Here is a 15,521-nt window from a genome sequence, read left to right as displayed (position 1 = left end):
TTTATTTATGTGGAATGTCGAAGTGAAATAGTCACGTAGTCGCGACAATACCGAATTCAGCAAACGTCATGAGTTTCATTGAACTTAGATTAGTTCTTAATCTTCGATAAAAGCAATTTGGCGGCGACGATAGCAGCAAGCGTGCTCGTCGGTCGTTAAAGAGCAGCTGCATCACTTTTCGAGAACTTAGGGATATTCAAGGATTCAAATCTACATAGTCCGTAGATAATGCATGTAAAGTGTGTTTGCTCTAGCAGTCAAACTGATGGCGTAATCGACGACTAAAACTCGAGCTTCTCCTCAAAGCACAAAAGTTTTGCGGAGAAGTTCGGTGATGACGTAACGGACGGTACCATTTCTGATGTGCGTTGCCTTCGTCCACGTCCTGCTGCGCATTTTCTGACGGTGCTAATCGACATTTCTAGGGCTTTGCTTTCAGCAGCCTTGTTTTTATTTCTTCAAACCAAGTCTGTCTATGCATAAAACGTAGCGGTACCGTCAATGACGTCATCACGTGTCACTATGCAGTGCAGTGAAGCCTTATAGCCGTCGTGGTGTTAATCGCTAATAGCGCCATTGTTTCAAATGCTAGCGCCAAGATATTTCGCAAGCTTTAAGTGCAAGCTATAATCATTCAACCGCTCGAAACTCATCGAAATCTAAAACCGATGCACCTTCCCTTTAAACTACGATTGCCCGGTGTGCTCGTCAGCGGTCCCTTTAAAGTCTCGGAAGAAACTGATAAAACCGCCAGAGGAACAACCTGGAACAGTGTGGAAACAGATTCGTGTGGCTGTAATTATTCCTGGTGCATTCGATGCATCTTGCGTAAAAAAGAAAGTAATAAAGCCAGGTCTTGCGTCACTGAGTGTGAGTGAATAAATAGCGCAAGGTCATTGCGTGCAGTACAGTCGTTGTGATAAGGCCGCATAGCGGTTCTTGTTACAAAGCAACAAAAAGAGTTCAATGGTTCGCAGTATGCATATGTAAAATGCCATTAAATAGATTCAGTGTGGTATGTATATAAAGATGGTAAAAATGATTTTTTCTTAAACAATTCACAAATTGCAGATTTTTTCTCTGCTCCCGAAAGAGCTGAGAATACAACTAGACAGTTAATTCAAGTTCATGGCGTCTTTACCAAAATAGATTCAATGATTAGAGTTTGAAAGGAATCACTGTATAGCATGACCTATGACATACATGCTATAAACTGTAGGCGCTCATAGTTTACTACCAAAATGAGTCGTTGAAGGCAGAATGTGTTGCACTCTCCTTTTTTAGCTTAAGCAAGCTTTGTCATTAGTTAAAATGGCCTCTTTCAATCACGAGGTGATCGATATCGCACAAGTTCAATTTATATATGTGACCCTCGAAAAAAGTGACAACACTACGTCTAGCTCCAGTGGCCATAAGATAAAAAATTCTTCTACCCCTTAGAACTAGACCGAACCGGTGAGCAAAGCTGCATTTGAGGCTTCTAGGTGTTTTGGGAACATCAGCCACCCTCATATACATAATTAGAACCTCATTCATTCATAGGTGTTTGCATCGCATGATATGCTCTGAAATCACAGGACAGTCTGCGCATTTGGCAACTAACTATATACGGGGCCGCCGCGATTGGTATCAATATTGCACGCACCAGTATAGTGGCATAGCAACAAAGCAATCGCCGTGGAATATGAACTGCCACCCCATTTTATTGACTATGTTTGAAGCACTAAATAATTCCACAGATAAGCTGTTAGTAATTATGATAACATATACTCCAAAACGCGGCGTAACGGAAAGCCGCAGATAAGCCCTTACAAATGTGCTCTCTCCAAAGCTCCTTCTCTAAATTAGCTCTTGGAGCTCCAAGCAAACCTGATGCGCACAGTTGTGTACACACGTTTCCCCACAACCAAGCGCGCTAACGCTTATTCAGCCATCGTGTCCATGCAACCATGTCACGTGACCAACGCACCTGCCTTCTCGGCTATATGACGTGGCCCCATGACGTCACACACCTTGTAAACCAACCAGCACTGCTAAGCACTGAGCACAGCAGCAGCTTCCGCATTTCGGCCCAGGCAGAATGCAAGGCGCCCGTGCACTGTGCGATGTCAGTTCATGTAAAGAACTCCAGGTGGTAGAAATTATTCGCAGTCGTCCAACTGCGACATTCGTCATAGCCTCAGTTCCTTTGGGACGTTAAGCTCCATAAAAATAGCAAGAACTCTAAGGACGTGAAAGCGTGTTGCCGCCAATGAGATTGCAATGTTAGCGCGTGCGATCCTTGTCCTAAAAATATTTTCTTTTCCAATAACGTTCAGGTAGGCATGCCTGAACGCGATAAGACATGAGAATTGTAAGGCATAAAGCTGCGTGAACGATCAGGCAGAGGAGGACGGTACTGACAACCGATCCTTACAGTGCCCCCACGATCTATTAAGTAGAGAAGCATACATGATATTTATACGGGTATTCGCTATGTCATCTGTGCCCCATCATCAAGCTGGCCCATTTAAGGAAGTCGCAGCATGGCCCGGAAACAAGTCACGTTAGCACATAATCGTCAGCAGTGCTTCGAGCCTGAAGAAATCTGAGCTGGAAAATGGCATCATGCAAGATTTATTATGGCCATTTATTTTGCTGCTATGTACTCGCGTCAACGCAACATGCACTCAACATATACGTACCTGTGACGTCACAGCGCAGGCGATTGCAGTTGCGCCTGAGGAAGACCCGCATGGTGGTTGTTTGCCGGACTGTTACGTCGAAATACCTTCCCTCACTGCGCACAGACGTACACTACGCTTTTCAGCACTGTAGTGAGCCTTCGCCAACGAAACTACAGGGCTTTCGCTTCGCGCATGAAATTAACGACGGCAAGACCAGAAGGTCAAGGACGTAGCAATCAGGCTTGTATCTTCGGACCTCAAAAATAACGAAGGAACGAAGCAAAAATGGAAAGAAAAATCAAGTCTAGAAGAGATACCCTGATACCGAATGGATACTCGGAAATTGCCGTGTTCGCAGAAACTCCGAGCATCGGCTCTGCAAAGCACGCGCCAGTAACACCATCTCTCGTTCTCGAAATATGCATTTCACTGATTTCTTTATTTTTATATCAAATTTTACTAAAATTAGCGGACAAGTGGGGGTTGAGCCAGAATAATGCACCAAAATAAGATTTACAGCACACAATTGAAGAGGAACCTGAGCTTTCTTGATCAAAGAAAGGTAATTATTAAAACTTTTGACAGGCCGACGTGCGCGCTTCAAAGACGCACACATGGCGTTGAAATTGTTAAACGACACCAGCATCCTTCGAAATTTTGGAAAAAGGAATTATAACCATCTAGTTATTCGTGTATAGTGTCTTCAATATCCTTGGGTTTGACTTTCCTGGGGCGAAAGTGGTTGCAATGGTTTCCGGAAAACAATTTCAGAGATTTCGCATTCCTTCTACTAGTAGTTAATTCTTACGTCCTTACTTCGTTGTCTGCTTTTATGATGTGATATACAGTACATATGGCGTTTAACGTCTCTAAAAAGAGAGACAGCAGTATTTGGAAATAACATGGATGAAAAGCTTCAAATTTATTTTAACCACCTGTGGTTGTTTAACGTACACTAATATAGCATTATACACGGGCGCATTTTTCACTTCCTGTCTGTCAAAATACAGCAGTAGCCTATTTTTATGTATCTCAGTCCTTAAATATTGGTTATACAATGCTCTTGTACGCTTTCTTATTGTAGCGTTCTTATGTTCGACTATGGTGCATTTCTCATTATTGTGTCTGCTCACTCTGCTTTATTGCATTAATGTTATTCCAAACATTGCAAAACAGGCTTTATTGATTAAAATCACCTCTATATGATATTAAGCGCACTGCTAACAAGGGGAATTCACCGCTACAGGCTGGGATTGCGGTAACACTCAAATGCCTGAATTACTCATCTTGCGGCGTCATGGGCTCGCATGTTGACAATGTGTCACCGTCGATGTGCAGCCGAAACTCTTCGCTTAGTCGCTCACGTTCCTGACGCTCTTCTAACCACTTCTCCCTACTCTGCCGGCCCATCTCCCCTGCCATGGCAGAGGGCAACTGAGTGACCAGCCCCACTCCACGCAATTATGACGTCATTATTGCGCAAGCGGCACGCGCTCTCAGAGGTGAAAGGTATGGGAACGTATACGCAAAAAGAAAAATACACATGTGCACCAGTCAGGATACTACGATAATGGTCAAATATTTCGGGAAATCCCTCAAGGTGGAGTAGATTTGTAATGAGGGAGAAATTACTCGATGACATCCACCCAAGCGCAGCCAAACGTCTACAAAAGAAAGCTATGCAGCTTTCCTCTGTAGCCGTATGGCTGCGCTTGGGTGGATCTCAATGAGCAATTACTCGGTTATACCTGGTCTTGCTCATCTGTTGGATTTGCATTGCCGACACTGCCCTTACTTGTAGCGTTTGTAGCACGTGCATTTTCACAGTTCTCGAAGCGGTAAACTTGTCTTTTTCTGAGCATCGTTGTTAAAGGATAGGCTGACGTTTTTTAGGTGTTTTTCCCTGTTATCAGCCCGTGTTTAGGAACATAAGCCAATGTCCATCACCGACCAATAGACGCTGAGAAATTCGCCTTCGTAGCTAGGTTTATAACTTTGGGCATTGCATTACTACAGGAAGATGCGACCGAAAAGAAAAAAGCAAAGCTGAGGCGAATAATTGATCTAAAATTTATCTTTAAAAGAAGCACGTGTGTCGGTTTCAGGACCACGTCATAGTGCAATCGTCGAGAGTTATTATGCACCACCGGTTTTGGTTTATTGGCGCGGCGGGGACAGAGCGCGAACTAGACTATGTATATAGGGAGGGATATTAGTGCAACGTAATATAATTTTCAGACGATAAAATAATTATATCGACTCGCTTCTCCCCCTCCACCCCCCTCCTCTGCATGCTATACTTACCAGTTGAGGAGCCGCTCTTTAGCACCTTTGGCGCCTATTTTTCGGCCTGACAGATCAATCACATTCGGCTTACTTGGCTGTGTACACATCCGACGATTTGAGATAGGTCTGCCATGAGAAATGAGGTCTTTAGAAGTGCAGAAAGAGCAAAATTGGGATTTGTTCGGCCAAGCCAACCGTCTCCTGTTTTTCAGCTGCTCGCGCTTGAAAAGGGTATACTTACACTAAGTGTTTCAGCTAGCAAACCAAAACATTCCTAGAAGTATAGGTATGCGAAATAGGAATATATTTTCATGATAAAATTTTTAGCAGCGAGGGAGATAATTCATAGCAGAATCATTCAATCTCACAGCTAATTAACAATGCTCGTTAAGTTACTTTTTTATTTACACAGCTGAGTGAATAGGACCCACAAGGGGGGGCAGGTCGAAACCACGGACAAGTCGATGCAATATAATTCTTAATTGAAGATACTCTTTTTTCGCAAAGCAATCCAGTGCGCTGAAATCCGGTGTATTTTTTTTTCTCCACGAAATCGAAACTGACGGCATTGGACTGTCATCATATTCGAACTTCCCGCTCTTCTATGGCATGTCATACGGTTTTTGCTCCGTTCTTGTCAAACATAACGACCACACAGTGGGCAATGACTGTCCTTTCCTCTGAACCAAACTGCAAATTAAAATAATGTGCATGACTTGGCACAAAATCGCATACAGTTTGAATTCAGCGCCGTAGACACTGCAACGAGTCATCGGGCGTCGCTGACGTCGCGTTTACTCAGAACTTCTACAGTGGTTAGTTTCATTTCTAGTGTGAAACCGCTCATACGCTCGAAACCACAAACCACGAAGCTTGCCCGACGTTTCCTGTTTGTGCCGTCGTTTTGACTGGTTAAGCTGTTTCGTAAAACCACAATACCGGGGCCGCACGCTTGCGCGGGTAATTCAAACCTGGTCCGGTATAGCGGCTACAACAAGCTACAACGCGCAACTCTTCGCGACTAGGTGATCACTAAATTTGGCCTTAATTCAATTACTCGGGACACAACGGAGGCCTCTGAATTTCTCCCGGGCCACCCTCAAATTTGGCACATTCACCCCGAAATTTTATTTTGGTAAATTTGGACAATACTGATGTCCAACCATGATTCATCGTGCCATTGTGCCCGACGCGAGGGCGACCTCTAAACTTGGCCATGGCTATTTCCGAAATTTGTTCCGTGCCATTGTCAAAACGCCCGTGCTTTCGCATGCGGTAATTGCCAATTTTTGTGCGGGAAACCTACGCAGGTTTACCTCGCATTTAAAGCTTAAGAAAATGATTACTTCGTAAGAAAACTTCAGCACACTTATGGCCGCCTATACGTATGAGGCTTCCTACACTGTGGCGCTTGCCTCCACGTGACCGCAAGCGCAATGCCCTCTAGTCTTTGTGCTTCGCCCTATCCACTCATCCTGGAGGCACATATCCAGTGAGCTCGAATTCATATCTAAACTAGCTTCTAGCTTGAGGAGCAGATGGAAGCTAAAAGAGATTATGCGAAATGGTATGGCCCCACACGGAATGCGGCACGAAGAGCGGTTGCGACACAATTTAAATGTAAAAGAGAGATAATCTGGCAGGACAATGATGATCGTTAGTAATGCGCCGTAGGAACAAATGATGCGCCAGAGGCGCTAAATTGCCAAGGGGCGTCGTGCATGCTGTCCTGTGCTCACCCTTCGGTTGCTAGACAAAAGTTGTGATGCCGTCCTTATGGATGCCATATGGTATTGAAAACAACGCCAGACCGATTTTCGTGTTATGGAGCTATCAATGCTTTCGCCTTAAAGCTCGTATGGCATGTCATTATCCAGAACTTCGAACTCCCCTTTTTTGCACTAACCACAAAAATGCGTTAAGGAGTGAATTTCTTTTAATGAGCTAGCTTATTGAAAGCGTTTTTATAGTAAATTAGTTTCCTAGGGCTTCGACATGAAGAAATCCTGTTTTTAACTTCGCGGGGTTTAACTTTCCAAAGCGACTCAGGCTGTGAGAGATGCCGTAGTGGAATACTCCGGAAATTTCTACCACCAGGGGTTCTTTAACATGCACTGACATCGAACAATACACGGGCGCGTTGTTTTTTGCCTCCATGGAAACGCGGCTGTCACGGCCAAGATTTGAGCCCGCATCTTTGGGTCCAACAGTCGAGGCCCTGACCACTGCACCACCGCGGCGGGGCAAAATAAAAATGAAAGAAATGAAGCACTAAGCTGTACATTATCAACACCTGCATTGACGGAAGAGGGACATGCACAGACATGACTTCTCTTATAAGTGTTGATAACTTCACTGCATTGCTTCCTCTTTCATTTGATGGTGTATCAAGTTTAGATAAGAGACGTTGGGTGTTGTCGTGACGCTGGGACTAAGTCGACCCGGCCTTCACTTGGTAGCGTGCAGAGACTCGGGGTTGAAGAAGGACTGAATCTTCGAAGTTGGTAAAATATATACAAGTAGGTTTAATGGCACTTTGAGAAAACTTATTTACAAGATTATTTACAGGGTACATCAGCAAAATGGCAAGCGTTAAGAGTTCATAGCGAGAAGCGACTGGATGAGCCGTTTACCCAGGGCTCAGAGCGCTTTTTTCGGGCTCTGCACTGTCCTTAAAACCCCCTATGTCCAGCCCCTCTCTGAAGATGCTGACCAACCAAATCCAGGGCACGCCCCTCAGATATCGGCATCCAATCGAACACATCACTGCACTGATGGTCTGAAGCACTGACTGGCCCGGCATTGTTTCGTTGAGCCTGGTCACTTGGCGGGAAAAGATTGGGAACGGCGAGGAGGTACATTTCTATTCTTCAGCCAAGAATCGATAGGCAGCTGGTTCCGGCAAGTGGATTTACTTCTCAGAAACCCAAGTGCACGTGGGCGCCGCACACGCTCCCAGCATTGTCCGTTTTCGACAATTGCAAATCTTTCCTGCATTCCTGGGAAATCACTTAATGGCTGTATGCGTCATGCTCCTTTCTTGTCCTGCACGTCAGCGAACATGTCACTCTGTCGTCTCCTTTGGATAGGAGGCATTCCTCACTGGACGATAGGGCTTCTCGACTGGAAGGGTGAACAAAAGAAAGAAAGCACTTCCTGCATTTCCCGCAGGGGGACGTTTCTTTGTGTTTTTCCAGACGTTCTCTTGACAGGGTCAATTTGGCATTTGCAGGGTGTCCACAAAGCAAAACAGGCTTACAAAACAGGATTCCTGGAAACAGGCTCACTTAGAGCCATAGGACCATCACCGCATATCCACAACACTTATCCATGCCCACAGGCGAACAATAGAGCGCGCAAGTGCGGATAATGCACGGTCGTAACAGCCTCCTCCCCCGCCAGAAGAGTCTCGGAGGGCAGCAGTCGCAGCTGCTGCATGAAGAGACGACTTAATGGCCTGCACGTGAACGCTTGAAGCTCGCTGTTGCTTGTCGCGTTGTCTTGATTGTTGTAGGCCAAATTGCTTGAGCTGTCTCTGAAACTCAACCACATGTCTAAACAAGCACTCGGCCCCCGTCTGAAGAGACCAGGTTAAAAGAAAACTGCCATTGTTGTTCGAGAAAAGCCCACTCTCAAGACGTTCAGGACCCACGTATTCCTAGAAAACCAAACGTGCTGCTTTACATAGTCACACATATACAAGCGCACGAGAAAAAAAAAATAAAACCTGATTATCAATTTGGATACATGGTGAGGAACATCTCGGACTGCTTAGAAACAGCGGCTAAGCGCGTCCGCATTCCCATTTAACTTCCCATTTTTGTATCTTATTTCAAAATTGTACTGCTGTAAAATCAAGCTCCACCTAAGAAGGCGACTGTTCTTCGATGTCGCAGTTTGCAGCCAAGCCAGGGGACAATGGTCCGTCTCTACGGTGAATTTGGCCCCTCCAAGATAGCACTTCAATTTTTGAATGGCCCATACAATGCAAGCGCACTCTTTCTCTGACGCGCAATAAGCCCTCTCTCTAGAACTCAGTTTTCTGCTCAAGTAGAGCACGGGGTGCTCATTACCGTCGTCATCTCTCTGGCAGAGAACAGCACCTAGCCCTCGATCACTGGCATCACACTGGACCGTGAATTCTCGGTCATAGTCTGGAGCTCGCAATACCGGACGGCTAATCAGCACAGCCTTCAGGTTTACGAAGGAGGCTTCCTTTTGTTCGTCCCAGACTACATTTGTCGGTTCTGTCCTGCGGAGAGCGTCGGTCAGAGGGCTGGCCAAAGCTGAATAGTTAGGGATGTAGTGATTGTAGTATCCAGTCAGACCTAGGAATGCTCGAATTTCCATCTTCGTGCTCGGCCGCGGGTAGTCTGCTACCGCAGAAATCTTAATCTCGCTGGGTTTCCTGAAACCTTGACCTACATTGTGACCCAAGTAGTCCACGGTCGCCCTTGCCAGGCAACATTTCTCTGCCTTTACGGTTAGTCCAGCTTGACGCAAAAGGCTCAGTACAGCTCTTAGATGTACCATATGGTCCGCCCATGAGTCGGAAAAAACCGCAATGTCATCTAAATAAGGCACCGCGAATGTTTCACACCCCTTTAAAACCCTATCCATGAGTCGGGAAAAACAAAATGGAGCATTTTTGAGCCCGAAACTCATCATTGTTGGCTGGTAGCTGCCCGTCGGAGTGACGAAAGCCGCGTATCTGCTGGCGCGTTCAGTGAGCGGTACTTGCCAGTATCCTCGAGTAAGGTCCAGCGTAGTCACATATGCCGCTCTACTGACCTGTTCTACTCTCTCCTCAATATTCGGAATAGGATACACTTGATCCCTGGTGAGAGAATTTAGCTTTCGGTAGTCTACCACAGGCCTAGGGTCTTTACCTGGAGCTTCTACTAAGATCATAGGCGAAGCATAATCGCTTTCCGAGGGTTTTATTACTCCTAATTCCAGCATGCGAGTTACTTCCCTATCCAGAATTTCTCTTTGCCTTGGAGAAAATCGGTAGCACCTTGATCGCACTGGCACGTCTGAAGTCAGCTCAATATCGTGCTCAGTCAAATCAGTCCTGCCTGGCCTGTCCACGAAGCAGGCCTCAAACTCTGTTATTAGCTCCCCCAGATCGGACAGCTGAGATTTCTTTAGTTCTCCTATCTGCTCCGTCCTTTTGAGAAGCTCCTGTATCTTAGGATAATTTACTTGCTCCATAGCTAAGTCCTCTCGGGTTCCACTTAGAAGTCTCGTGAGATTACTAGACACTGGCGGCAAGAGGTTACTCTCAAGAACGTCCTCATTCCGTGTCTTATCAAGCTCACTTTCAAGTTGACTTATCTGAGATGCCTCGCTCTCAAAGTTTTCTGACCTGCTATCTTCCGCATCTACCACTGTTTTAACTGCCGTTTCCTCCGCTGTGGATTCTTCTGGAATGAGCAGTGTAGCTAGTTCTCGCGCCTTTGAACGTGTTAAGGCTTGCACAACTCTGTCTCCGAAAAGGATGCCCCTCTTTCGCAGTAGCATGTCCGATTTGTTGGAGAACAAATACGGATAGCACTTAGGAAGCTTTCCTGAAACGGCAGCCTCGGTTGTCAACTTGCCGAAAGGGCCCTCGATGACCACGTTCGCGATTGGCAAGCACACACTCTGTTCCTCCACTACCTGGCGGATCCACGCACACTGTCCTGTATAGTCGGAAGGCGACACATACGCCGGATGGACAACATCCATCGTTGCGGCCGAATCGCGCAGTACCTTGCAAGGCTTCCCGTTGACTACTAGGTCATGCATGTAAGGTTCCAAAAGCTGCATATTTTCCTCGCAGTCACTGACATACGAGAAAGCAATCTTTTCTTTCCGGCAGTTGACGGCAATGTGACCCTGCTCATTACACCTAAAGCATGTGAGCGGCTTCCTAGCCCCAAGCTTGTTCTTTGTGTTCTGCGCATTTGTCACTTCCCCACTTTTCTCACTGCCGTCCTTTCTAGGGCGTTTGCCTGAAGAAGCCTTCCTTTCTTCGTTTGCAAATCTAGCAAAGTGCCTTTTCTGACGGTTATTCACCCTCAACTTGGGATTGCGGGGCCTATCCACTGCTGGGTTGCTGAATTGTCGGCGCGAAGCATACTCCTCAATGAGTTCGGCAGCTTCAGTTGCCGACTTAATGGCGCCTCGGTCCTGTAACCAATTTCTTTCTTTTTCTGGGAGGCAGTTATAAAACTGTTCCAAAAGAATTCGCTCGACTACAGCGTCCCTATCACTGTAGGAATCAGTGCTCTTTAGCCACTCGCCCAAATTAACTCTTAAATTGTATAGGAATTCAGGGTAACTCTCGTCCCTGGACTTAGTAGCGTTCCGAAAACGTTGTCTGAACGCCTCGGCGCTAAGCCTATACTTTCTCAGAAGGCAAGCTTTGACCTTCTCGTAGTTGTCCGCGTCCTCCTTGCTTAGCCGCGCGACAACCTCCGCTGCCTCGCAGGGCAGAACCGTCAATAATCTCTGAGACCAAGTGTCTCGCTGGAAGGACAGTTTTTCGCAGGTTCGCTCAAAGTTAGCCAGATACAGACCGATATCCCCTGATATCACATATGGCTGCATGTACTTTGACATCTTGAAATCTGCCTCCTTGTTGAGACGAGGTACCGCTAGCTGGGGACAATCGCCCGACCTCTTGCTCAACTCTAGTTCTAATTTCCGGAGCTCAATTTCTTGGTCCAGCTTTTTTGCTTCTCTTTCAAGCTTCTCACGTTCGTGCTCCCTTTCCTCTTTTTCCCTCTCAAGTTCACGCTCCCTTTCCTCTTTTTCCCTCTGACGTTCGCGCTCCCTTTCCTCTTTTTCCCTCTCAAGTTCACGCTCACGCCTCTTTTCCTCTTTTTCCCGCTCTTTCTGCTGTCTGAGCTGCTCCTCCTTTTTTTGGGCGATGAGGTTCCATGCTTCACTGAGCTCCTCATCATCGGCTCCCAAATCTGTGATTGCCTTTATAATCAAAGGTTTTCGTGCCAAACCACTTGTATCAATTCCCAATTCCTCACACAATTGCAACAGTTCCGGTTTCTGCAGCTTTTGTAGGTCCATGATCGCTCCGAGTGTCGGCTACTTCCAAAACAACAGTGCAAACTACCAAACCTAAAGGCGTTTCAACACTTTTTACCAGTTCTAAAATCTAACCCTGTTCTAGAACCTGGTCCACATCAGAAGAAAAGCCAAGCACTCACCCACACATGCGATCGATGTTCCGAGCTGCTCTCTTGTTGGCCGATTGTTGCTCCTGCTTGTTGCTTGAGATGCCACCTCCGATCACCAGATGTTGTGGCTTGTAGATTCTGATCCACCTCGAATCACCAGCTGTTGTAGCTTGTAGATCCAGATCCCACCTCCAGTCATCAGATGTTGTGTCTTGTAGATTCAGATCCCACCGCTGGTCACCAGTTGTCGTGACGCTGGGACTAAGTCGACCCGGCCTTCACTTGGTAGCGTGCAGAGACTCGGGGTTGAAGAAGGACTGAATCTTCGAAGTTGGTAAAATATATACAAGTAGGTTTAATGGCACTTTGAGAAAACTTATTTACAAGATTATTTACAAGGTACATCAGCAAAATGGCAAGCGTTAAGAGTTCATAGCGAGAAGCGACTGGATGAGCCGTTTACCCAGGGCTCAGAGCGCTTTTTTCGGGCTCTGCACTGTCCTTAAAACCCCCTATGTCCAGCCCCTCTCTGAAGATGCTGACCAACCAAATCCAGGGCACGCCCCTCAGATATCGGCATCCAATCGAACACATCACTGCACTGATGGTCTGAAGCACTGACTGGCCCGGCATTGTTTCGTTGAGCCTGGTCACTTGTTGGCGGGAAAAGATTGGGAACGGCGAGGAGGTACATTTCTATTCTTCAGCCAAGAATCGATAGGCAGCTGGTTCCGGCAAGTGGATTTACTTCTCAGAAACCCAAGTGCACGTGGGCGCCGCATACGCTCCCAGCATTGTCCGTTTTCGACAATTGCAAATCTTTCCTGCATTATTGGGAAATCACTTAATGGCTGTATGCGTCATGCTCCTTTCTTGTCCTGCACGTCAGCGGACATGTCACTCTGTGGTCTCCTTTGGATAGGAGGCATTCCTCACTGGACGATAGGGCTTCTCGACTGGAAGGGTGAACAAAATAAAGAAAGCACTTCCTGCATTTCCCGCAGGGGGACGTTTCTTTGTGTTTTTCCAGACGTTCTCTTGACAGGGTCAATTTGGCATTTGCAGGGTGTCCACAAAGCAAAACAGGCTTACAAAACAGGATTCCTGGAAACAGGCTCACTTAGAGCCATAGGACCATCACCGCATATCCACAACACTTATCCATGCCCACAGGCGAACAATAGAGAGCGCAAGTGCGGATAATGCACGGTCGTAACAGTGTCTATTCTTGGGATGACGCCCCTCTAGCTCAGATACAAGCAGTACCGTTGAACGAATCAGCCAAGCACCGGCTCAATAAGCAAAAAACTAAAAAAATGCTTCGTCACTGTTGTAAGCTGTACGTGCCATGGTTGGTCATAGTGTTTCAAATATGAATAAAATAAAAAAGAACACTTATTGAGTCCGTTTCGCTTCAATCATTGTGAGGGAAGAAAAATATTATGGCCCTAGCCAGACCTCTGAAATTTGCTACGTGCTATAAACGCGCTGTAGAAATAAACGCTACGCCTGCTTTTGTTATCTGCATCATCTTCCACGTGGGGCCGTCGATGCGTCGATCCCCACTTATCGACGGCCCCACAGGCAGTTATCTAATCGTCCAAAAGCGGCGAGATCGATAGATATGCCCTGCGCCTGCTTTAATTTGTGGAAGCAAAACTGAAAACTGTCAGCTATGAACACGTGCGTTCGGACCTGGATGGTTACCAATAAAGTGTCATCTGGGGCAAAAAAAAAAAAAGGTGCTTTCGTCTTGCCTATGGCTAATGTTCCGCCCTGTAGCTCGAATAGTTTGTTTGCAAATACTAACCAGCATTAACTCTGTTCCGCGTCAGTTTTGCACTATCAGCTAAACCTATATTAGTTCATAATTCTTTCTTCCTCCATGAAATGCACAACAGGGGTGTAGCCAGGGAGGGCAGTTTCGGTGTCAGAAACGCCACCCCCCTTCTCTCTTTCTAGCCTTTTATCTTTTTGTCCGCTTTTTGTTTTCTACCGGCGGCGTAAAACACCCCCTGATTCATATTTCTGGCTGTGCCACTGGTGCACAATACCTTTTATCCCGCGCATCGCCGTGTCAAGTGTGGCAAAAGTGTAGCAATCGTATAGTAGCGCTAACATGCGCAGAATGCAGCCGTAGCTTTGGCAATGCCAGCTCTTTGCTGCTCTTGCAGAATTAGCCTAGTTTCCAGCAAATTAACAGAAACTATGTGCTAAATTGTTCATTCCAAGCGTCATACTGATCGAGATGATAACAAAAGCTTAATGGCGGATCCCGCCTGGAGGAGTGTGGCGTGTAAAACATGACTCCACATAAAGTTGGAATTTCACCTTCCAGAAGCTGTGCTGCAACTTCCGGTCTTCCAAAGGAACAGACTGGTGCACAATAAATCCGAGTTTCTGATTTGTTACAAAGCTTGAATGTCTGGCGCCTGCATAGTTTATCGCAGCAGACCGCACAGCATGGGGGAGTAGTATAAAAAAAGCGGCAGCTGTACAAGATATTCTATTCCATGTAACTTGATAAATTGTTATAGTTGTCATGTGACGCGATTATCAATAAGCCCCTATATATTTAGTCTGGCATGCGAACCGAAATACCGCCACCAGCACTTATTTTAACTAGGTGAGGGCAGATTTTTTTTTTACTGACATGACTTCTGGGCAGCCGAAGTTGCGTCAGGAGTTCAACAACGAGTCGTTTATATATCTAAGTTGTACGACCGTGAAAGGTGCTTTGGCTTTATTCCTCACGCCCTGGTATACTAGCTGTCATTGAGGTCTTACTAAACGACGGCCTTTAGAGGTTAGCTTTAAATTACCTTTACATAGAATCAGCCTTCTCTAGGAACATCTCTGTGTCAAGAACGAGCAGGCTAGATACCCATTGCCCCTTCTTACTTAGCCTTCACAGATGTCTTACATTCCTGTAAGCACACACAGGCAACTCGATAAATAAATTAAAAAAGCAATAAAAGGTGAGTACTAACCTTTTTCTCTTTTCCGTTTCCTCGGATGGTTCAATCCCGTGCACCGCACCCTCCGGCCCGCTTGAAATCGGCGCCTTGTTGTTAGAACTGCACTGGCGCAGGCATCAATGCCGGGATTGGTACGGGTGGGCGGGGCCCATGAATGCAGCGCACTCTCCGAAACCTCTATATTTTTTGTTTAAATGTTGGTTATTTTGCTTGAACGTATACGCGTGTAAAAACAATCGCAGCAATTGGAAACATCACTTTGGTTTATATTTGTTTATTTTTTGCATTTGTCTTATGTAATATGTTTCGCTTAAGATAGGCGAATATAGAGGGTAGTTATGTAACATTAGAAGAGAAAATGCAGAAAAAAAAAAACGAAACGAACAACCCTGCCTGATTGTGGAGAATTC

At 46.0% G+C, this 15,521-nt stretch overlaps 1 protein-coding gene across 2 annotated transcripts in view; it reads right to left on the bottom strand.

Moving 5' to 3' along the window:
* LOC146177076 (uncharacterized) overlaps positions 1-15,275 on the bottom strand; it is a 28,485-nt gene extending 13,210 nt beyond the window's left edge. The window contains exons 1-2 of one of the 2 annotated variants that reach the window (XM_084583093.1): positions 15,124-15,262; positions 2,685-2,779 (exon numbers count right to left, since the gene is read on the bottom strand). In XM_084583093.1, coding sequence (XP_084439219.1) covers positions 2,685-2,736 — 52 coding nt within the window. In that variant the 5' untranslated portion in view covers positions 2,737-2,779; positions 15,124-15,262. Of the gene's footprint in view, positions 1-2,684; positions 2,780-15,123 lie in introns of both variants that reach the window. The other variant, XM_084583094.1, reaches the window with a different exon arrangement.
* Between the last annotated feature and the right edge of the window lie 246 nt (positions 15,276-15,521).

This window comes from Amblyomma maculatum, chromosome 10 (assembly GCF_055883805.1).
Source record: "Amblyomma maculatum isolate TAMU_Amacu chromosome 10, ASM5588380v1, whole genome shotgun sequence".
Classification (NCBI taxonomy): Eukaryota; Metazoa; Arthropoda; class Arachnida; order Ixodida; family Ixodidae; genus Amblyomma; species Amblyomma maculatum.
Note: the sequence above shows the minus strand (reverse complement) of the source record. Positions and strands in the feature narration are given on the sequence as shown.